Raw genomic sequence first — 22,552 nt, forward strand, 5'->3', positions numbered from 1 at the left:
TGCTCCTGACCACCAGATTGCTCTTTGCATAATCCTTACTCCAATAAGTACACATTCTGGGGCACACACCAATTGCAAGCACAAGAACACCAGAATACAAAACCAAATTCTTTCAAGCCCTTACAACTACTTCATGTCATTCAGCCAGCTTAGAGGCACCGTAAAGATCACCTGAGGCTTCAGGAGCTGAGCAAACTTGGTGCAGGGCTAATAAGACCTTCTGCTAAGCACCTTCCTGGATACACAACAACCTTCTCAGCTTGGAGCTCCCCAGACTTCATCACCAATCACTGCCTTAGACTGAGCCCTGGCTTAGAATGCTACAAACAGGCTGGCCTTGGGAAGGCTGCCAGGATCACACCTACCCTGGGGCTGGCACCACATCTGCAAGTCTTACCCGAGGCCCAGGGACAGCAAGGAGGAGATGCATCAGAGAGGGCTGAAGGAGGCAGATAAACCTACGCTATTGTGACCCATCTGTGAGTCCTTTCTAATTAAAGCAGGGCTTACAGCACAGCTACACACATAGCCCTGTTGCTAATTAGGGAGGGCTGAGCACTGACACATTAACCTCCCAGTCTCAAAACATTAACTTTACCAGGTGTAATATCTTCTAGGTGACATTAAGGTTAATAATCTGCATCCACAACAGAATCCAGCTCAGTAAATACCCAATTAACCGGGTTCTGTTAGAGGTAGCAGCAAAATGCAAGGTCTAGGATGGCTGAAGGGAGGCCCCGAAAAAGCTGAGTGTGATGTGTGCTGGTGTGCACACCCGCTGTGGGGGACAGTGGGGGACCTGTAAGAAACGACCAGTGGAGCATGCAGGAGTGATGCCTTCAGAGGGAGTGTGTGTGGGCTCCAACACCAGCACCAGCTAGGTTGAGGGAAAGCAATAACATGAATAAATAAAAGATTCTTTGCTGTCGACATTTAGCAAAACATTTTTTCCAGCCTTCCTCCCTCACTCCCTCCTTCTGAACCATTCCCCAAAGTTTCTGTTGTTTGAAAGTGAATTCAAAGCAACAGTGGATGGATTCAAGTTGCATGCAGTTAAAATGGAAGGTTTTTTCCTAACTTTTAATCTTTGTTTTGCCCTCTGCCTTCCGGAAGAGGGAATTGGAACAGGGAAGGATAAAAAATGGAACAAACAAGGAATAACTGAATATTCAACTCAGTTTGAATGTAATTGCCTCATTTAGCATCATTTTGTAGAAGCCCAGGAGAAAATGATTCCTTTCCTACAACAGATTTGAAACATTTAAAAATAATGGGTCAAATAAGTGCTTACTTTTAATCTGAACAATGCAGCAGCTAGAACAAGTGGAAATGGTTATCATCACATTCTCACGAATGTGCCACTGCTGGCCTGACCCCACGGCACTGGGGCGCTTTGATGGAGATGAAGGGAGAAGCCTCTGCAGCTCTTGGAGCAAAAACAGCTGCAGGGGCTCAGGGTGCTTTGCAGGGCTCAGCCACTTCACTGAACTGTTGCTATTTTAGCTAGAAGCTCTTTTTTTTTTTTTTCCTCCACAGCTGAACTGACACAAAGAGTGTCAGACACATTCGTCATCAACGAGACATCCAGCATTTTTCCTAACTGCTCAGCTCATCTTCCCTCTGAGCTCCTTCTCATCTTACTGTCTTCCAGGTGTTCAAGTTGCCCCATTCTGCAGCCATCTAGGATGTCCTCATTCTCCCTCTCCTTTTCTACAACGATTAATTAAACTTCATCTTTCCTTTTCCAAAAATCTTACCTTACCTTCTCTGTCACAACCACCTCTTCACCGGGACCTCTCCTCTGAAGGCACTGCATATGCACGGGAACACATTCAGGCCCACTGCCATTTCTAGCAAACTTTCAACCTCAACATCAAATCTCCAACCCAAAGTATCAACCCTGCTTTTACTGAAACTGAAAACTTCCTGGGAGAGACAGAGCACCAGCCCAGCCAGCCAAGCTGGCAGAACCAAAGAGATCATCCAGTGAGACAGGAGAAGAATGAAAATAGTGTTTTTAATATCATTTACAGCAAACTTACAGTATGTATTTCACATCACATATTTCTAAACTGCTCATCTGGAAAATATAAGCTGCAAAAATACAGAACACAGTACTCAAAATATATCGAGCATGTGGTTTCTCTTTTTTTTTTTTTTTTTTAAATCAATTGTACAGTGAAACATTTCCTTTTCCAAACCAGGTTTCGGTTTATTTTGGAAGTGCTGCTAAGCATCTGCAAAATTACCAGCAGTCAAACCAGCACACTTCAAAGACCTTTCCGAGAACCACTTTCCCTTGGGCACTGTAGGAAAAGACCAACCTACAGCCTGAGGCAGGGGAGAGGCACCTGGGCTCCTCTAGGTCCCAGGCACGCTGCTACAGACCATCTGTGGAGATGTCCTGCGCAGGAATAACCTTCTTCACATACAACCACCCACAAATGCTGCTCTGCCCAGGTGACTACGAAGAACAGCAATGGTATGAGGGACAAACATCACTGACTGGTCTGGTATGGAGGCAGGTAGGTACCCCTCCAATATTGTGGACCCTACAGAGAGCTCTGGGAGGGAGTTTTGAGCCATAGGTGTGATAAACTGCATGGGGTGGTCTTGTTCCTCCAACAAGACAATCAATGTGGAAGCACCCTCCACACACCAATGGAAGATTACATCTGCACACCAGCTGCAAACACTTGCCAGAGAATTCCTGAGCTTCTGAAGACTGGAGGAAAGTCTCACCAAGAACCTAGTTAAAAGATGCATCAGGATTTGGAGGGCATGTGGCAGACCTGCCTTGCTGAAATGTGTTAATTCTGTTATTACACCATGGAGAAACATGAGGATGGAGAAGGGAGTGGGTTAAGGAACAAAGTAAGTTCCTAATATTCTTATTAGACAAAAAAAAAAAAAAAAAAGCCCCTCAATGTTTGCCAGAGCCACAGAGGGGCCAGCTGGTTGAGGTAAGAACAGGATAACTTCTTTCCCAATCTGCTTTGAATTCTAAGCTCTCAAGTTTGCTCAGCTGTAGCTGCTGCTAAGGGATCTCAAGGGTGGAGAATAACCAGGTTACAGAGGCAAGGCATATGCTCCTGATCAACCTCTTTATCAGGAAAACAAGCAAAGAGAAATCATCCAAACTAAAACTTTGCTTTTCCTCCATCATGAATAAAGCATTGCCAAGGACTGACTGGGCAGCACTGTCACTTCTGCTCACAAACCACGTCAAGTCAAGAGCTGTTCCCCTCCTGCAGATTTAATCTGCCCCCACTCCCTCCACTCTGGCTGGTTTTCATATGGTGCTTATGTCTCATCTATACACAACAAAAGGAATTTTAACATTTTCTTATTGCAAACATTTTCCATCTAATGCCATTTATGGATTTCTAGCTCACACGACCCCAAATGTCCCCATGCCTGGAATGTGATGGAAGTACATACAACAGGGAAAAAAACATTTCCGCAGACTGCATTTGACTTGTATCAAAATCCTAACGAACACCACATTTATTGTACTTTATTTACATGGTAGTCACGTATAATATAATACAATACAGCGTTCCATTTGCAGTGGTAGGCACTATGGGTTTTAAAAGGTCACAGCTCTTCCCCTGCTCCCATCCCCGCCGCTCCTCCCTATGGACATGGTACCAAAGCGAACCAAGAGCTCCCTTTTGGGTGGTCCCAGCACTGCTGCAGTTTTCCACTGAACCCTGCTCTGAGATGGCTCCTTCCCAAAAGTAGATGATGGGAGCTGCTTTCATGTGCTAACATGGAGAATCCCAAACTTTGGTGGCCATAGACCACTGGCAACCCTTAACATTTGTCAGGGCCAGTTACGCATAGCCTCATCACCATGCTTTGCATTGAAAACATTGTGAAGGCAATGTGGGCTGTAGACAAGCTACAGACCTCTGAGCACAGCTTATAGGCCACCTGCGATCAACAGAGCACAGTTTTGGTCCCACTGCACATAAGACTTTAGGAAAACGGCTGTGAGTCTTCAAGAGAGATCATCATCCTCCAATCAGGCAGAAAGCATTGTGGGCGAAGAACAGGGGTCATTTCTTCCTTTCAAGTTCACACAGTTAGAATTGTGAGGCACCGAAAACATAGCACTGAGATGCAGTTTACATTGAGGTGTAAATGCACTGATATTTGTGCGATGCCATACTGCAAAAGAAAAGGGTTTTGAAGGGCTAAGATATACATGGCAGGGAAAGATGCTTTTTGCTGTCCTACCAACTGGCAATTCAATTGGGAAGAACTAAGATATGTTAGGCCATATGCGACTCTCCAATTTCCAAGAGATTTTTGCTTCTGATCTAAAAGCTGTGCAAACATCACAAATAAAATTTGCACCACCTGCTTCACCTTAATACCAATTTGGTTTTGTCTGGGTTCATACCCTTCTCGTGTTTGCTCTCAGTAATTACTGACATGAATGCATTAACTGGTAGAAACACTGGGAGAGGCAGATAATTTCAAGCATCTGTGAGAGAATATTCCTGGAAAGTGGATTGTGAGTTGGAAGCCAGCACTTTGGCCGTCCTGGAGCAGTGTATGTCCAGTGGTACTCTGCCCATTGGCATTGAGCAAAGATCCTCTTACTCAATTCCTAATCACATACTTTTGAACTAAATATTTGTACTGATGAGAAAATTCCAGCCTAGGGAACTCGGGGAGTAGAAATATCCCCCATAATTTCTATGTCCAGTCAGAACAAACCAACATGTATGAATTATAAGCAAGCTTTTCCAAACCCCTCCAGGCCACAGGTGATATGCAGAAATGACCTTGCAAATACACTGGAGGCATTTTCTTGGTTTTCTCAGCAATTCGCAAAGAAGAAATAAAAAGGGAAATTCATTAATGAACTTGCTAAAAATTATTTGCTGAGTGGGACTTGACAAGTTTCTTATTGCTCTCTGCCATTTGCAGACACCAACTTCCTGTAGAACAAGCCCAGCACTACAAACTGTCAGGGTATTGCTAATCTTTTCCTTCCTAATGTGTGAGACACTGCTCTGCCACACTTGAGCTGAAGAAAGTGGGGGAAACATTGCAAACTCATAGTATCCCAAAGACCCCATCCCTGGAGTCACTCCATTCATCAGACAAATAGAGGCTGAAGCAAGGTTTTGACAAGCTAAACAGCATATATGCTACATACATCCTATGGTCCTACTCTTGCAGCCATCTAAATGGATTCCTCTGTCCATGTGGCTTCTCCTGAATCCCCTCTGTCCTCTCAGGACAGTGGGATGCTCATAGCAGAGCAGCTGTGGCAAGACTGAAGCTGAAAGTGGTCCTTGTTCATACCCTGAAGAGAACACCGGTATTGCTTCTGAGGAGACAGAGCCTCCTTCTGATCCACTGGATTCAGGGAACAGAAAATGCCCAAAGATTTTACTTGGCATGACTAGTTAATAAAGAAGTACCTAATGTCTAAGAATTGCTGAAAGGCCATTTTTCAGTGAAGCAATTGTATTAAGACTCAGATTGGCTAGAAATGTCAATGGAATGATAGAAAACATCATTTGCAGCCTAGAAGTAATAGATTTCGTGTATAAAAGCAGAACAAACTATAATATTTTGAGCATATGTAATACTAAGTGAGACCTGCTGGCATCCCAGGCAAATTTAAAAGCCAGTCAGTAACTCCAAACACCTCATATAGACTTGGTAGAGCCGAGCTGTGCTTTGCCATCAGGAGGAAGGAAGAACTGTGGCTGGAGAAAGGAAGCTGATGGTCAGTTCTGAAGAAATGCCCACAAACCATGGGTTTCAGGGAGGTAAGGCAGGTAGGTCTATCCAGCAGCACTGAAGGGTGGATAATCCTTGCAGAGACTCCAGGAGGCTCAGCCTCAATGCCCTGGTTGTTCCTTTCCTCCTTGGATCAATCTCAACCATCAGATAACCAAAGCTGAGCCTGGCTCATGCCAAAGGCTCCCATCACACGATTGCCCATCTTAATAAACCACTGCCTACATTCACACCAGTTGTATCTTGGCTGCCTTGTGGGGACAGGAGGGTGTCATGTTGGAAGGAAAGGAGAATATTCAGTCTCCTGAAGTTGTCGCCAACAAAAAAGGCGAGTCACAGCAGCAGCATGGGATGTTGGGAGAGGTGAACTCAGATTTAGGTAAGAAAAGCAAAAACTCCTAATGCAAATGGGAACAGGTCAGTATTATTGCTTATATTCAGGGGTGCTCTGCCCTACGCACAGAAAGCCTGTGAACTTTGCAGGCGTTAAGCAGATCCAGAGAGAGATCAACAACAAACTTGCTTCTGTCTGCAAAGATAGCTCATGTGAAATTAGGGGGACAGATAAGCATGGCTATGTCTAAAGGCAGAGTCAGAATAAGTCTGGAAACCCTTGTGAATAAAGGAAAAAAGCTGTTACCACATCAGTCCAGTGAAGCATTTGCATATGTCTTTAACACTGACAATTCCCCATGTCACCTGCCAAGAATAAAACAAACATCACACCAAGATTGTCCAAGTCTTAAGAAAATACTAAGCCCAACACACCCAGGTGTGAGAAACTCTCACATGGCAGCAACAGCTGTGGCCGACTCAGGGGCTAAAGCTTCACAGTGCTGGTAGCCTTCAGGTTGTCTTGAGTTTGCTGCAGAGTGGAACTGCTGTTATGAGATGGAGTTGCTTTTCTGTCTCCCAGGACCTCATTTACTGAGAAAAAATATGTGTCTGACTGAGACACAAAGGGAAACCTGAAGTACATTGCATCCAACAGCAATGTGATGAACATAAAACTCTGATGGGCATAGGAGGGACTCCAAATCTCATTCATTCCCTTAGTTTTTTAATTTTTTTTTTCAGGAAAAAAATGCCAATGCATCTCAGCCATTTGGAAATACTCCAATCATTTTCCAAATGTCTGCAGTCCATCAGTTCAATTCTGAAGCATTCTGAAGCATAGCTAACTCAGCTAATTGACGCTAATTCCGCTCTGCAACTTTCCCTTTTCACCTTCCCAGCAAGGTGAGACCCAACTGAGATTAATAGTAGCAGCACTGAGTAGTTCAGTGCATCTCATAGGGGTATGGCAGTATGAGGGCCCTATTAGTTGAATTCCCAAGGAATGGAAGGTTTGTCTAGATAATTCAAGTGATGGCCTTTTCGGTCCCACCATACATCCAAGATGTGCTGGGCAAAGTCAGAAAAATGTATGATTTCAATATGTATAAAAAGAAGGTTCTGAAAATGCATCCCCTTGTTAACAAGGATGCAAAGAAATGGATTCTAGTGTCATCTGCACCAATTTTAGACTGGGGTCTCCTTTTGATTCCACTGGGGCTATGCCAAGGTGGTATCTGTGCAAGGGAAAGGAAACCCCAACCTGAAGTCATGCAAGGCAACTGGACAATCCCATAGAGACTGCTAAATCTCAACTAGTTTATTTTTTCAAACATCCCATTCCTTAGCAGACAGCCATGCAGGGAACACAGTGCTTGGAAATGTCAAAATAACACTTCTGCTGAGACTGAGGTCTCAACAAAACCCTGAATTTCAATGCCCCTGAATATGGAGAAAAAAATTTCCAACATTGGATCTGGACTGCACAGCTCGGACCATACCCTTATTTCTGTTCCCAGGAATGGGCATTCTTCTAACTCCATCCTTGTTCTTAAGTTTCCTGCACGGTTAAGGCAGCTGCGGGATGGAAGCGAAGTGCTGACAGGCAAAAGCCCATACTGCAATTTGGGAAGTGGGAGGATGTCTGAGACTCTTCATTTGTTATTCTATAACAAAAATTGGGTCACAGGCAAAACTGGCTTGTGGTTCAGAAATCAGAAAAAACAAAGAGCCTGCTGGGACGGATGAAGGTTTTGGTCTGTGTGTTGTCTTTAAACTAAAGCTCTGTTCTTGAATTTGTACCAAAGCACTGACAGTAAAGCCCTTCATGATGCAGGCATCTGATACACCCTTAAAAAAACCAAAAGAGTGGGATGGGGAGAGACCTTTTCAAAAGTCACATTATCAAAAGAACTAAAAAACAACAATCATGCAGGAATTTTAAGTTACAGCTTAAAAATAATGTAAGTAACCCCATTCAACTGTGTCTCCTATACATACCAAGAGAGGAGATTAAATGAAAAAAAAACAACCCCAAAACAAAAATGAAAATGTTAAGTGCCCTGGAATCCTGTTTCTATAACTCTGGTCAAGGGGGACTTTTGACTGTACTGACAAACCACAGCTCTTGAACACTGAGAGTTTGTTTTGCATCATGTCAGCATGCTATTCTCCTTCACCTTGGACCTTCAGAGGGGGAAAAAAAATGAAATTGTGAAAGGGGTTATAGAATTTCAAGCAATCAGGCTTTTAGAAAGGTTCTATTCTATGACATTTGTGTTCGAGTCTGAATGTGTGTGTATAGTATAAAATTATGAGCTAACATTTGAAAAGACAGCAGTCTAAGTAATAAATTTGCAGAATGAAGAGAACTGTACAGAATGATTTCAAAGGCTTATACTTGACAATTATACATATTTTATGAGACAGTTATGTACCCTGTACCTTTTTTAGATTCATTGTTTTATGGATGCAGTATCTCTATTTTAGCAGACAGGATATGCTAAACCAACCTAATGGTCTAAAAAGCATCATTTACCACCCAACATAACAATGGCACTGCATAGCTTAATAACTTTTTTTCCTTAAACTCCTTCATTAATCAAGTGATTCTTAACATGGCTGAAAACCAAGAATCAAATATCTGCAGTTACAGTATTTGTTAAGTATTTGGCACAGTGGAGTTTATTCGATACACCCTTTTTTTTTGCCCTTATTGTTGCTGAACATATAATGCTGTGCATAAATTACAGACACACATGTAAAGTCAGTCAAGTGGAAGCAGTCTGATACACCACACCCATGTTTCAATTCCTAGATAAGAGCAAAGTCTGCTGAAAAGGTGTTGAACATGAGTGGCAAGTTATCAACCCTCTGTAATTGTGCCAACTCTGGGGTGTCCACTGCCAGCAATGGACAAGGACTTGGGGAGGATCAGCCCCTCCACCGGCTGCATGGAAGTGATGTCCAGCATTCGGTTCAACATACCAGATGACTCCTCTAAACATCTGCAAGTTCACAACAGCTTCAAAATACAAACAAAAAAAAGGAGCTTTTTGATTATGATGCTAACCCTTAAAACCCTTCTGACATTTAGTCCATTGGAAATGGGTCTGGTTTCTGGGGAAAACTCATCAAACACAACCAATTTGTATTGCTTCCCAGCAGGAATGTTTTGGAAAAGAAAAATATGCATGCAAAATAAGCCTGACCCCATGCTTCTTGAAATCAGATGAAAGCTTCCCCATGCTTTTTGCAGGCTTAGATAAGACTGCATTGCAAAAGCAAAGCCAAATCTACTCCTGCATGGGTGCCTCTTGAGGATCTGAATGAAAATTTCAGAGGTGCTCAACGCTGGCCAGCCTCTTCTCCGATAACCCAGCCTTCCATAGGAATACTATTTGCACATCTAAGGGCAAAACGTGGCCTCCAGGACCGGAGGTTATTCCATCTTCCTCACATGCCTTCCACTGAAGTCAGTGGAATTTCTCAGGTGAGAAAAAATATCAGTTGTGAGGGTTGCAGGGTTAAGGTCAGTATTCCTTTCATCTTGTACATACACACACACACACACACACACGCTTACTTTAAAGAAAACATCCACCACACAATTTCTAGATTGCAAATTATATATCTTTAAAAACTAGAGAGAACATAAACAGCCTCTCCATATATATATATATGTATTCACTGAGTCACATAGAATATGAAAAAACTATATTATGTAAATCATCATATTATCTATAATTCTCCAACTGACAATTGTTTTTATAGAGACACAGTGCATTCATTCTCTTTTTTAAAAACATATTAGGTGTCTTCATTGGCTTGGTAGCATATTAGAATGAAGGCGTATGGATAAAAAATCAGAGGATTAAACAAACCCCTTGAGTCACATTATGTTTGGGTGAATTAAACAGGATCCTTCCCCAAACTAGCATAAATAAATCCTCCCTATGGAAAAGTGTCAGCGATTTAAGGGTTAACACAGATTTGAAAATAAGTTTTAAAAAAATCTTATTAGAGGACTACACAGACAAGTATTTGGAACTCAACCCCTTTAAAAATGACAGCACATTTGGCAAGTGTGAGCAAATGTCTTGAACTTTACTGGGTTTGAGAGATCTGAGCACAGCTATTCACAGACAACCACAAAGCTGCAATCTGCGAATAAGCCTCGGCTGGAAGGACTCGGATACCTCTGACAGCATTGCTCGCCACCTGGAAGGTTTCCAGCAGCTTTCAAGGTATTTATCGTGGACTCATGGCTGGTGACAGCGTATGACTGGTGGAAAAACTCCAGCACCGCTCCCTCTTTGCCATCACAAAGCGCAGCAGGTTTGAATAGCACCCAGACCGGCTAACCCTTCAGCCCGCGCTGCGGGGCTCCACGTACCCCTGGGACCCCATTTGCAACCACAAACGCCTATTCCAGCATTGCTGTTATCACCTTGCTCTTTCTATGCCTCATGCCCAAGCCTGTCTGTTTGCCGAGCTCTCTGATGAACTCTGCAGATGCCCTTCTTGGAAGCTCGTACTGTCATCAAAGGGGCTGGTACCCAGCCACAGCAGCTTCCTGCTTTCTCCATCACCCTGCAGGATGTCACAAGTGATCCCATTAGAAGATGCTGTTCTCAAGAATCCTGGCTGGGTCTGACTTTGAGAAAAAGACAAAAGTTTCCTGTGTCGCCATTGTTGTTTTGCAGTTGTGTTTTTTCATTCGTGCTCTCTTCTTGTTTTTATTAAAAAGGACCCTTGTATTATTAATATAGTTCACTCCTCCACAGTCACTATAAAACAGACTCCATATTTTCACACCACTCATGATCTTCAAGGTTATAGATAAATTTTGTCCTATGTGATTGATTTTGGGGCACCGAGTCCCGCCCCAGATTGTCTAGGGTGAGAGTAGAGGCAAAAAACTCACTAGTGCTGAGACCACCTTCGTGGTTCTTGATGTATCTTTTATAGTTTTTCCTCAAGCACTGCCAGGTGGTTGTATATAAGATGAATGCAAAAGACTTCAGGGCTATAGCAATACTAACATACAGGTATCTATATACCACGTTGTCGTACAGCGCACAGGCTCCTTGCTCGCCACAGAACGTGCTCCAAAACAGACACGTGGAGTCAATTCCAGCCCCAAAAATCAGCGGAGGTGGGATAAAACCTGTCAAAATAAGAGAGACAAATCATAATTTTATGATCCTTATGATAAAGAGAGAAGATGTGATTGCAGTGAATGGAAAGAGAGGATACTTTATCAAGTTTAATGGTCCCAGCTGCAGCCTGTGATTCTAATTTTTTAAGTTCTAAATCAACCTAAACAAAGTCTGTGGATGAGTTTTTAGCTTGGGCTCAACATCTATGGAAGAGATTCCTGCTGATATCAACATGCAGGAAGGATTTTACTCAAATTTAAGTGGCTTTTATTAAGGTTCTCATTTGCCTAATGAGGCTGAGTGGAGGGGTAAATGAAAGAGGAGGACGACAGCCTTGCAGCTTGTTCTCTATTTAGATATTGGTAATTCTGCACTCTGGGGTGTTCATCTGAAGAATGTCATAGGACGCCAGTTCAGAGCCTGATATCAGCTGAGGCACTGAGGTCTAGTTTTGGACCTTTCCCTGACACAAAGGTTTTCTCCAGGTCTAAGGAAAATAAGCGATAGCCTCGAATAGATGCCAAAGATTAAATCTGAAAAGAAGGGAAAATTTCAGTGCACCATTAAATGAAATATCACAGCAGCATTCTCCCACAGCCACTGCAACTAACTACTGATGAGTGTTTCTCAATCATAGTTTCATAGTTTGCAGCAGAGCTGCAATCTTAAAGCAAAGTAATCACTCCAATCTCATTTAACTAATAAAGACAGTGTTTTTCTTCTCTACCTTTCCTCATCCTACAGAGACATTGTAGAAGCCCCCCGCTTCACATTACCCCAATGGTGGTTAGGACATCCATGTTGCAGCTTTGCACTCCCCAGCCAGCACACGTGTACTGAGCGTGCAGTACTCAGAAGGAAATGTGGATGTTCTACATAATGTAAACCATTTCTCTTCCTTCTGTAATATTTATGGGGGGAGGCTGGAAGCAGATAAACCCTGGAAAAATCCCTGATTGATAAAATCACTGCTGTGGGTTAAGACAGCAAGCAAAGGAGAGCATCGTATCTATTGAAACCAAATAGCAGGTGGGCACAACATACCCGCGACATTATCACTCCATTCATAGGTGCTGTGAGGCCCTAGACTATAAATACATGTGTAGACAAACAGACACACGGACTGCAGTTTCTAGACAGAAAAGTGTTTAATCTTGGATCCAGTTTCATCATTAACCTGGATTTCCAGGCTTAAAAAAGATACCTTCCTTCAGCTTGTCATGAACAAAACAGTGACATTCATGACATATCTCCTAAGACTACAAATAAATTGGTTGTCTTCACCGTTCCCTGTGGTAACTGAGATCTCTTTATTTTATTTTGTCGATGACTAGTGCTCTGCAGATTTTGTTTGATCTTCCTTGTATGTTAATAAATGCAGGAGTTAAGAAAGGCTATATGGGTTTTTGGTAGTCCTTTTAACCAGTCATTAATAGCACAAATGTAGTAAATAAAAACAGATGATAGAAAAACAAGACAATCTTTTTGTTAGAAACCCTAGTTCCAGTCATCACATTTAAAAACCTGGTTATGTTCTGGAAAAAATGTCAGCGCCAGCTCCCTGTTTGTCATTTCAACGACTGGAAATTCCAGACTGGGCTGGTTCTGCTTCTAAGTTAAAAGATGCTCTTTTTTTTTTTTTTTTTTTTGAAACCTGTGGACAAGCACACACTCAATCTGGAATTAAAAAATTCAGCTGGGGTCCTGCCAGAAACAAGCAAAGAGACTGTGCTGCTGAATGCAGTTTGTGTGCCCAGTGCTGCACTGGCGCTGGATGCCACCTAAGGGGGTAACATCCAGATGTGGCAGTGACCGAGAAGGCAGGAGCCGCACGCTTTCTGGACTAAGAGAAAACTGCATTTGGATCATAATTTTGACATGTGAGCCCCTACTCGTTAACATGCTGAGAGATGTTGATACAAAGCTTTGGAGGTACATAGGCTGAACTTCACAGGGAGCTATCATACCCATCTGCTGGCTTCAGCTGGCTTTCCAGGTTTTCAAGATAATTTGGCCTGGAAATTGTTCCTCATAAGACTTGAGGAAGGACCTGATTCACTGAACTCCAAAGCTACACCTATGTGGATGCAGGCATGGATGTAGAAACCTTAAAGAAAAATACGTGAAAAACTTTTAGGAACCAGTGAGTGTTTCAGGTAATTTTTACCAGAGGAGAGGACAAGAGACTCACAGGAACAACTCAATGCCTAGACCCGCTGAGACATGGGAGTTGAAGGGTTGCACTGCAGATTGTAAAGTTCTTCTGAGAGAGAAACACTGTGTTTTTGTCATGTTGGAAGAAGAGAGGCAAGCAACATGGACTTGTAGCAAAAACAAAAGGAAGGCTTTGCTAGGATGCATGGTGAACACCATCCAGAAAGGATGCGTCCAGGACCTTACGAGCCTAAAACTCTTTGCTATTCCAGACACTTCCATTCCAAACCTTTGGCTCCGACAGCATTGCCTTACTCTCTTCTCTGAGAAACTGCAGTAGCACTTTTATGTGAAGACATTGTTATGCTGCCCTCTCACAGCAGAATTCCTATGGAATAAGATAATACATCCAGGAGGATACTGGGAGAATTCAGTCTTGTTTCATGTTATTACAGTGAATATTAAAGAGATTAAATCATGTTTTACCTCTTACTGCAAAGTATTGCAAAAATTTCTGCTATATATATATTTCATTGCAGAAACTGTAGGGCTGTGTAAAAAAAGCTGCTTCTGTCTTACTGAAATCTATTAGCTACGATTGCACCTCTGGGTCCCATACCTCCTATATTTAATACTCTCCTTTGGTTCAAGAAGCAGCTATTATCACTCTCTTCTTAAGTCAAAGCTTAAAGGTGAACTGAAAAGCTTTTAAAATAAATCAGTAAAGCTATTCTCAAACCTCAGGTTGTTAAGGGCAAAATTTGGATACCCTTGCTCACATTGAAAAGTACCTTTCTCTTCTATGGGTTCAAGCTACATTGCTGACATGCTTCAGGATGTATTGTCTTATTTCATGGGAATTTCTTAGTGACAAAGCAACGTATAAAGATTTGAGTTTAAATTCTTACTATGCCTTCCTCATTGGAAGAAAAAAAAATTCATTCAACTTAAGCATACATGTCTGAGCCTGCTTTTGGAGGAATTCAAGATGCCACTATCTCAGAAGGTTTCTCTCTTTTGAAAGGAAAACAAAAAAGAGAGAAAATCTCCCCCCCCTTTAAGTACTTTTTCCTTTGGAAACAACAGCCCACAGCCATCCTGCTCGCACACTTGCCTGCTGACACTCCACATTCAGCCAGTGAGAGCTGAAGACAGGCCAAAACCTGAGAGCAGCCCTGACAGCTAAAGAAAATGCTGTCTTTGCAAGGCTTGAACCGGAGCTGACCCAAGTCAACCCAGAAGCTTCCCTTTGAGCTATCTGAGCTCTGGATAAGATCGCTTGATGGAGCTTTCTGTATGACTGCAGTTACTTCACCAAAAGCAGTGAAAATCTAATTGGCTTTATCATAAACTGGTCTGGGACCACCATGTCCTTTTCGGCTAGTGGGGAACAAGGTGTTACAAAAAATAGGTAAACAAATGAGGTCACTTATTCAAAGCAATATATGGTACTGTTAGATTTTTGGTTCCCTACTGCCTAGTGCCTTGCTGCAGCCTAGGAGATGGCATTTTACTCTCCGGCTCATTCCTTTGAGACTGGGGGGTATCAGGCAGGGAATGTACTGCCCATGCCCTGCTAAAACAAAGAAAATTCCACCTCCACAACACACAGAAACCCCGTGCATGAGATGGACTCACACAATGATGGATTAGAGAGGATTTTGCCCTGAATTGTTGAGATTAATGAGCTGAAATACAGGAGCTTTAAAATAAGAGCCATCTCTTCAAAAGGGGAAAAACCCCTCTACCCAGAAAAAAGAAGCAGGCAAATAACAGCCCAGTGTGTTCCTTTTAATTCATACATGAGAAGCACATACCAGTTCAGAGGAACAGCCATATGCACTTTAATGGGATATTAACCCACAGGAGGATAGAAGGACTGAGCCTGTCTCATTTCACTGTTTCCCTTTCCCAGAGATCCGAAGAAAGGGACAAACACACCATGTAACACAGGTCCTGTCCCTCAAAGGAGGATGAAAATACATATCCCTCTGCTTCAGCAATATGCAATACAGCAGTAATTTTGCAAGCTGCTGACGTGTTAATAACAGCTATAGAAGAGTAACTGGTTGCGTGGGACCATGGCAGAAATGGTCATTTCTCATGCAACACCGCATTTTCTTCCATTAGCACAATTCAAATGGCAGGAAAAGTGCCTTCAGGAGCCTTGATGTGATATCCTTCATAGAGAGGGCTCGGACCCCATTGTGTCAGACCCCACTCATGACAACCACAGTACTGCACGGAGTAGAAGTCAGCTTTTGCACGTTAAAAATACAGTTTTCTGTGAGGGAGGAAAGGATGGGAGAGAAGGACATGAAATTTTTGTACCTACCTAGCAAACGGAGAAGCAGGAAAAGCACCCCCAAAGCGTAAGACTTGAGTTCAGGGCTCACGGTTCTGTAGGGAGGAGGGAGGGAGAGAGTGAAATCAATTCTTGTTGTTCTGCTTTGATTAACACACCCTGTGGCCATTCTGTGCTGTCAGCCAGGATGCCACCACCACCTCTTCAAAAAGTCATTAATGGAGTTTTTCTTCTCTCTTTGCCTGAACTGCCTACAGCCCCAAAAGTAATTGCATTGGTGATAGGTTCAGGAATTTAGCTAAGTCATTAATAACAACAGCTAATCTTGTCATTGGATGGGGAAAAATGAAATTCCCATCCCAGTAAATCATCATTTACAACCTCCCCATCATGCTTTCAAGGCTCTGGATGTTGAGAACTGGTGGGAGAGAAACTTTTTTGTTCTGAGACTTCCCACATTACTGGGAACAAGAAAGAGAAGAGGCAATGACAGACCAAAAGGTTCAGTCAGCCTGTTAAATCAAGCCTCCCATTGAGGACGTGCTCAAGAAGACTACTCTTCATGGGCATGAGTTTAGCATGTGAATTTTTTTTAGGCTGGGAAGACAACAGTTGTGCTGCCTTTTGCTACGAACACAACCCACTCTATTGCACTAGTGTTAACCTTCAAAGGTGCTTTAAAAAATAATTCATGGCTTTCTAATTAGCTGAGTTCAAGGATGCTACTGGCTAAAGTCACCCTCTTGGGGCAGGCTCAGCAAAGCCTTTGGAATTTCAGAAATCATTAATTTGGTCTTAAGTCTTATAATAACATTTTATTTCCCACAGTATAAAAAGGCTGGGAAAGCAGGACAGTGATGCCCATATGAATAGATTCATCACACAGGGGAACTTTAAAGGCCTAAGCAGCCTCTTCCATTAGCTTCTTACAGAGGTCTGCAGGCAGCACTGTTAGTGGCACCCATGGTGGCAGTGGTGGTCCTCTGTATAAATACATTGGAGGGGCATCAGACAATACCGATAAAACAGGAAGAAAGAGCAACAGGTTTTAAGTTGAGAAGAACATTCTGATCACCTGCCCTCATCTCACACATTATACTGGCCATGTAACATTGTACCATGATTCCTGCATGAAGCCTGTGACCTCTGGCTCAATTTCAGCAGAGTTTTCAGGCAGACCCCCAGGCTCGATATAAACCCTTTATGCCATGAAGCATCTACCCTTGGAATAACATTCCAGTGGTTAATGCCTTGGCTCAAATAGGATTCTACAGTAGGGTGGGAAATGAAAGAAACAGAATGAGTATTAAAGTTTATTTTATGGAAAAAATAATTACCATGTGAAATATTCACAGTGGGTTTTTAATCAGTGGTGGTGTCCATCGATCCACCTTTTTGTATTTAAGACCAGTCAATCTCACACCTTAGGGTGGAGTAAAAGTTGCCACCTGGAGACATCTCCTTTTCTCACCAACTACAGCAGTGAACAAATGACTTGCCTAGACAAGATATCTAATTTGTAGACACTGAAGTTCATTTTAAATTAACCATAGGAGCTGCTGATGCCACTTGTCACTGCCATGGACACCAGGGACACACTCATATGCCAAAACTTTATTTTAGCAATCCAAGATGGCAGCTGCAAGAGAGCATGTGGTGTTACATGGAGAAGAGCTCTTCCCTGTATGTTTTAGTAGCTATCAGTCATTCTGAGGGGATTGTAGTTACTAATTTGGATGTGTGAATTGTTTATTTTCCTACAGCTGTGAGCTGAGTATTTTTAATATTCCCTTTGCTTTTCTTATTCCCTTGTATTCTTCTTCCTGGCTGGCAACTGGCTTGTCTCATTTGAAGTTGACACTAAGACATCTCCACTCAGGATCCTACAGGTGCTGGCAGCTCCCTTGAACAAAGAACTCTTCAAACTTCAAATTACTTTTGCCACAATATTTATCATGAGAAATTTGATTTCCCTTTAGCTACTGTAGATGCAAAGAGGGAAACAAACCAGTAGGTGGAATATCTCATTTTGTATCCTGCAGGGAGACATGCCCTCACAGAGCTGTTCCATCCAAGATCCACTCAAGAGTGTGTTTCTAATACAGACCTTATTGATTGAATTTTATTGGAATTTTCCAGGCAGCAGAATGGATCTGCTATTTATGCCTCTGGTTATTATTCTCAGCAAGTGACAGCCCGGACAGATAAGTAATTCTGGATAAACGTGGGCTTAGATATATATGTATATCAAAAGGTGAAGTGTTTCATGTGTCTGGAAATAACACAAGGTCAGTTATTTGAATAAGCTACTTTTGCCCACCTATTCGTATTGGTTCAACTCAGAGATGTCCTTCAGACTTTCAAGTTCCTTCTGTTCTTGGACTTGGTCCAGGGTGAGAGAAGTTAAACTCTAGCCAGGGGGGTATTGACCAAAGCTAGCTTTTGCTGCAGCCTTTCATTTTTCCATGGTTTCTATGATCTTTAGGCCATCTCTAAAGGTATCTTACTAAGCCATTATGTGCTGAGAACATGGGCTGCAATTCTGCCCCTTTCCTGATGCAGTTGTAAGGTCCTTACCACCTGGACTGAAAGCTGCACATCTGTATTACCCTTCCCATGTTAATCCCAGCCTTGGTAATAACAAGCCTGCCACCTTTCTTTGGAGCATCCCTGCAGGGATCTTCCTGGTTTGCAAGCCCAGTCCCTCCTCACTCCCATTTTACCAAAGCTGTACTCAAGCAATTCCCGTATTCTCTCTAGCAGGTCAGTACTGTAGGCACTGAACTTGGTGGGGCCATGCCACAGATGGAAATAGTGCCTTAGAGAGAATATGATTTAATTAACACTTGAAACAATGGGCCTGAAATTCAGGCAGGACTGCTCAGGCTTTCACATCCCCAACTCCTGCCTGCATGTAGAGGCAGTAATGTATGAGAAAGCCTGTGCCTATAGCTCCTCATCAGCTGAGGAGGTTCAAAATCTTTTGAAAATACAGGCAGCTGTTTCAAGGTGTCTCCACCAGGGAGTGCTTAGTCAAAGGAGGATTTTCTGATGGCTTGAGCTGAGGTTCAGTCCAAAGTCATGGATCTGGGGACAGCCTAAAAGGCAGAAGCCAGGAGCTGTGTGGGACCCTCGGCTCCCTGCAGCTCCCAGTGGTACTCCACGGTTCCTCCAGCCCTGCTACCACCCCAAGGGCAACCCCATCAAGCTCATCAGTTCCTCCCAGCAGCGGTCCTACCTGATGAGTATGATGACTGAAGGCGTCTGTGCCATGGCCCCGATCATGCTGCAAACACACATCACGCAGAGGAATGTCAAGAAGGCCTCTTCGCAGCCGGGACTGGGGCATTTGCCAGGAACAACGGTGGCATTTTCGGCTGGGACTGAGGTGAGGCACGAACAGCCACTGAGGTTCTGTGGAGGAGCACAGGGGTTCAGGAGAAGGGAGAGCTGCAGTCCCCACCTGCCCTCTGTAATGAGGGCTTGCCAACAGCAACTCTGAATCCTCTAATGGTCAATTAAGTAACTCCTAAGTGCTTATTTGAGGGTGGTTTGGAAAGAATTTCAGAAGCGCGTCAGCTCTGATGCATGCTACCAGCAAGGGAAAGCCGTCCCTTGCCTTGTTTCTTTTCTTCTGCTCCTTTCAAGTCTCTCCCATAAATGTCAGTGCGACAAAATTATTACCAAGTTATACCCCTTTGAAGGAAAATAAAGAAACGATCTGTGTCCCTGCGACAAGGAAGATCCCCAAATTATGGTTCTAATTACTTTCTTATTTACCTCTGTCCTCTTGGCTGTTGCAATTAAACTGAAGTACATTAAAAGCAGGTAAATCTGCAGCCCTGTTGTTGGCTGCGGGTTCGGTGTCTGCTTCCAGCACCCTGAATCCCATGTAGGAGCCACCCACAATGGGTGCTGCAACTCATCAAGAGCTGAACTATCACAGCTTGGCAGCATAGACACTGCTGGACTCAAGTGCACTACAGGGCTAATAAATGGCATCTGGTTCAGAGGGATTTGTGTTGAGCTAAAAGCTGAAGTCAGGCGAGATAAACTTTATCAATATGTGATCAGAAGGAGGTCAAAATGACTGCATTTTTCTTTGATCTCTCCAGCAAGTGCAGGATGTGAAAAGAAGCTTTGTTTGCCAGTCACAGATTTAGGGATTTTTTTTTTTTTTCTTATTTTCCAACTCGCCCTCCTGAATTTCTGAGTGGGGGATGTCAGTGCAATTAAGGCACACAATACTACCAAGAAATCCCTTAACGAATACAGAATGAAACGATCATAAATGATTCATGGCTTGTCTCCATCAGCCCGCTGGGTTTGCAGGTCACATGTTTGTAAGAGGAGTAACGCCATAAAATAAAACATATTGAAAAACAGCTAAATCTCCTCCCTTTCCCCTCTACCACGTTCAGGCAGAAAGTCCTTTGCTTTTCTGCTGGGGTCCCCTTAGGACCATACAAAAGCACACTTTCTGGTTCACTGCATCCAAAGATAAGGATCCGTGGGGATACTACTCCAGCCTTTCTGACACCAATCTCTTTCTTCTGCATAGGAGTCAAATGATTTTCTTCCAAATAAGTGCACAGAGGGCAAGAGAGACCGCAGTGCAGAACTCCAGGAGAGCTGGAGTAGACATGCAGGTGCCTTTCTGGCTGGCAAGCAATAATTAACATAACAAATTCCTGTGCTGTGAGTTAGATGCTGCCACCTGAATGCTTTGAGATGGTGACAATTAGCACCACTGCAGTGGTGTTTGTACAGAGACAACAGGAATTTGTAGTTCCTGGCTCTTACTCCAGTGCATTGCCAGCAACGAGCCTGGACGCAGCCCTGTGGATTAAAACCCAGCTAAGTCCAGGAAAGTACATACCTGCACTGAAATAGCCTGGGACAAAACTCCCATTCATGGCATATGTGCAGAACTGGCTGCTCATTTCCCATGGGCTCTCATCAATGGAGAGAAAGTACCTGTTTCTGGCAATGGTGGGGCAGATTCTTCTCCCATTGGTGTGATTTTTTACAAACCACGAGGCAGGTCTCCACTTCCATTGCCTGAAAATTTGCCCCTCAATCTGCTTTTTTGACCATTTTGCACCAAGGTGCTAGCCCAAAGCCGCGTGAGTAGTTTGTACCAACTACATCTTCTTGCTTAGAGCTGCACCTCATCCTTACCTGGGAGATCTTTGATCTTTTATTACTGGCACACTATACAACTCACAGACATCAAACAAGGAAACATCAAAGATGGAGATTTACCTTTGTCCTGTGGAGAGGCAACTTTTTGCTACCCATGCCAAATTGCTATAGATTCTCTTGTCTGCAACCCCACTGCATTCAACCACACATTATCACAGCCTTCCACTGCCCAGCAGCTTGCACACTCAGATTTTCTGTGTGCATGTGAAGCTGCACAGATGCAGAGTTTGCACCTTTAACAGCATCCTGAGTTTGGGGTCATTATCTATGCAAATTACCCATGGTTTTAATTACTCATTTTTTTAAACCCTGGCTCTGACAGGGAAGGGACAGGCTGGTACTTCAGTGCAAAGCTGAGATGCCAGCATGGTAGTGCCAGGCTGCAATTCATGCATCTCGAGCCAAAAGGGTGAGAGAAGCAATGGCATCAAACAAACAAGACGCGGAGTAAAGGCTTCCTACGCAAGGGCCATTCCCAGGAATGGCTAGAAAGAGAAATTCCTGAGGGTGCCAGAGCTCTGCCTATCAGCACCGATACTCCTGTGGCTTTTTGGAAAGGTGCACCTCTGCAACCAGCTCAGGAAGAGAGAAGAAATGAAAAAGAAAAAAACTGAGCTACACATTGCTTTTAGAAATTGTTCACAGAGGAAAAGTGGAGAGAGGCAGTCAGAAACGTCCAATGCAGTAAAGTTAAATAAAGCATTCAGAGAATTTTATGTCCCAGTAAAAAGCAACCCTTGGCTCATCACAAGCATATAACATTCACAAGACCCTCTAGACAGGTCATTACCTGGATTATGGGTTTAAAACCTGGTTTGGCAATTTGGCTTTGCCTCAGGGCCATTGCATGGCCAAACTGGTCCATAATTCTTGATAATGCCCTTTCCAGAGGATGCTATTGCTTCACTAATTTGTGTTCAAAACGTTACTGCAAAAAACCCCACAAAACAAAGCGATGAAAAGAACCCCAAGATGCTAACAAAAAGGCAAAATAAGAAAGAATGAGAGAGGGCAAGGGAGAGTGAGGTTTTTGCTCAGAGGTTTGTTCTTGCAGAGCACGAGGTCAGGCAGCTGCAGACTGAAGGGACAGAGCTGAATTTTCATTACTGTGCTCCTTCCAGAGGAGCCAGAGCTTTGCCCTGAACCGCATGGCGGGGAGGTCACTGCCACACTCCAGCCACAGACCACACCAACTGTATTCTTGCTAAGGGCTTGGTGATCTGGCGGAGACACTATTCTGCGTGCCCTGTACAAGCTGGCTTCTTGTTAGAATGTTCATGTTGCCACCCCAGGTGTTGACTTGTCTCTTGTTGGGCGAAGGTGGAGGAGGAAGAGAGCAGGAGGCAACACCTTCGCATGTGCCACACACTCATGGATTCCCTTGTGGGGTTGCTGAAAGTACCCTGAAACTGTGATATTTAAAAGGGATGCCTACGCCTCTGAAGCTGGAGTGGGAATTGAGTAGAGAAGAGGTTTAAACAACAAACTCCCAGGTCATCTGGGCTGTGAGGCTGCACTTGCTAGCAGCAAGCTTGCAGCTCTGCTCACCAGCGCTTGTAGGCGGTTTGTGTCTTTAGGGCAGCAAGGGAGTTTTGACTTCTCCTCAAAAAGGAAGGATGAAGCCGTG

General features: G+C 43.4%; 1 protein-coding gene across 2 annotated transcripts in view; it reads right to left on the bottom strand.

Moving 5' to 3' along the window:
- The window catches only part of SLCO3A1 (solute carrier organic anion transporter family member 3A1), a 171,316-nt gene that overhangs the window by 14,576 nt on the left and 134,188 nt on the right, over window positions 1-22,552 (bottom strand). The window contains exons 8-10 of one of the 2 annotated variants that reach the window (XM_052808172.1): window positions 18,959-19,134; window positions 15,751-15,815; window positions 11,149-11,269 (exon numbers count right to left, since the gene is read on the bottom strand). In XM_052808172.1, coding sequence (XP_052664132.1) covers window positions 11,149-11,269; window positions 15,751-15,815; window positions 18,959-19,134 — 362 coding nt within the window. Of the gene's footprint in view, window positions 1-1,997; window positions 11,270-15,750; window positions 15,816-18,958; window positions 19,135-22,552 lie in introns of those variants that run through there. The other variant, XM_052808173.1, reaches the window with a different exon arrangement.

The sequence above is a fragment of the Harpia harpyja genome, chromosome 14 (assembly GCF_026419915.1).
Source record: "Harpia harpyja isolate bHarHar1 chromosome 14, bHarHar1 primary haplotype, whole genome shotgun sequence".
Lineage (NCBI taxonomy): Eukaryota > Metazoa > Chordata > Aves > Accipitriformes > Accipitridae > Harpia > Harpia harpyja.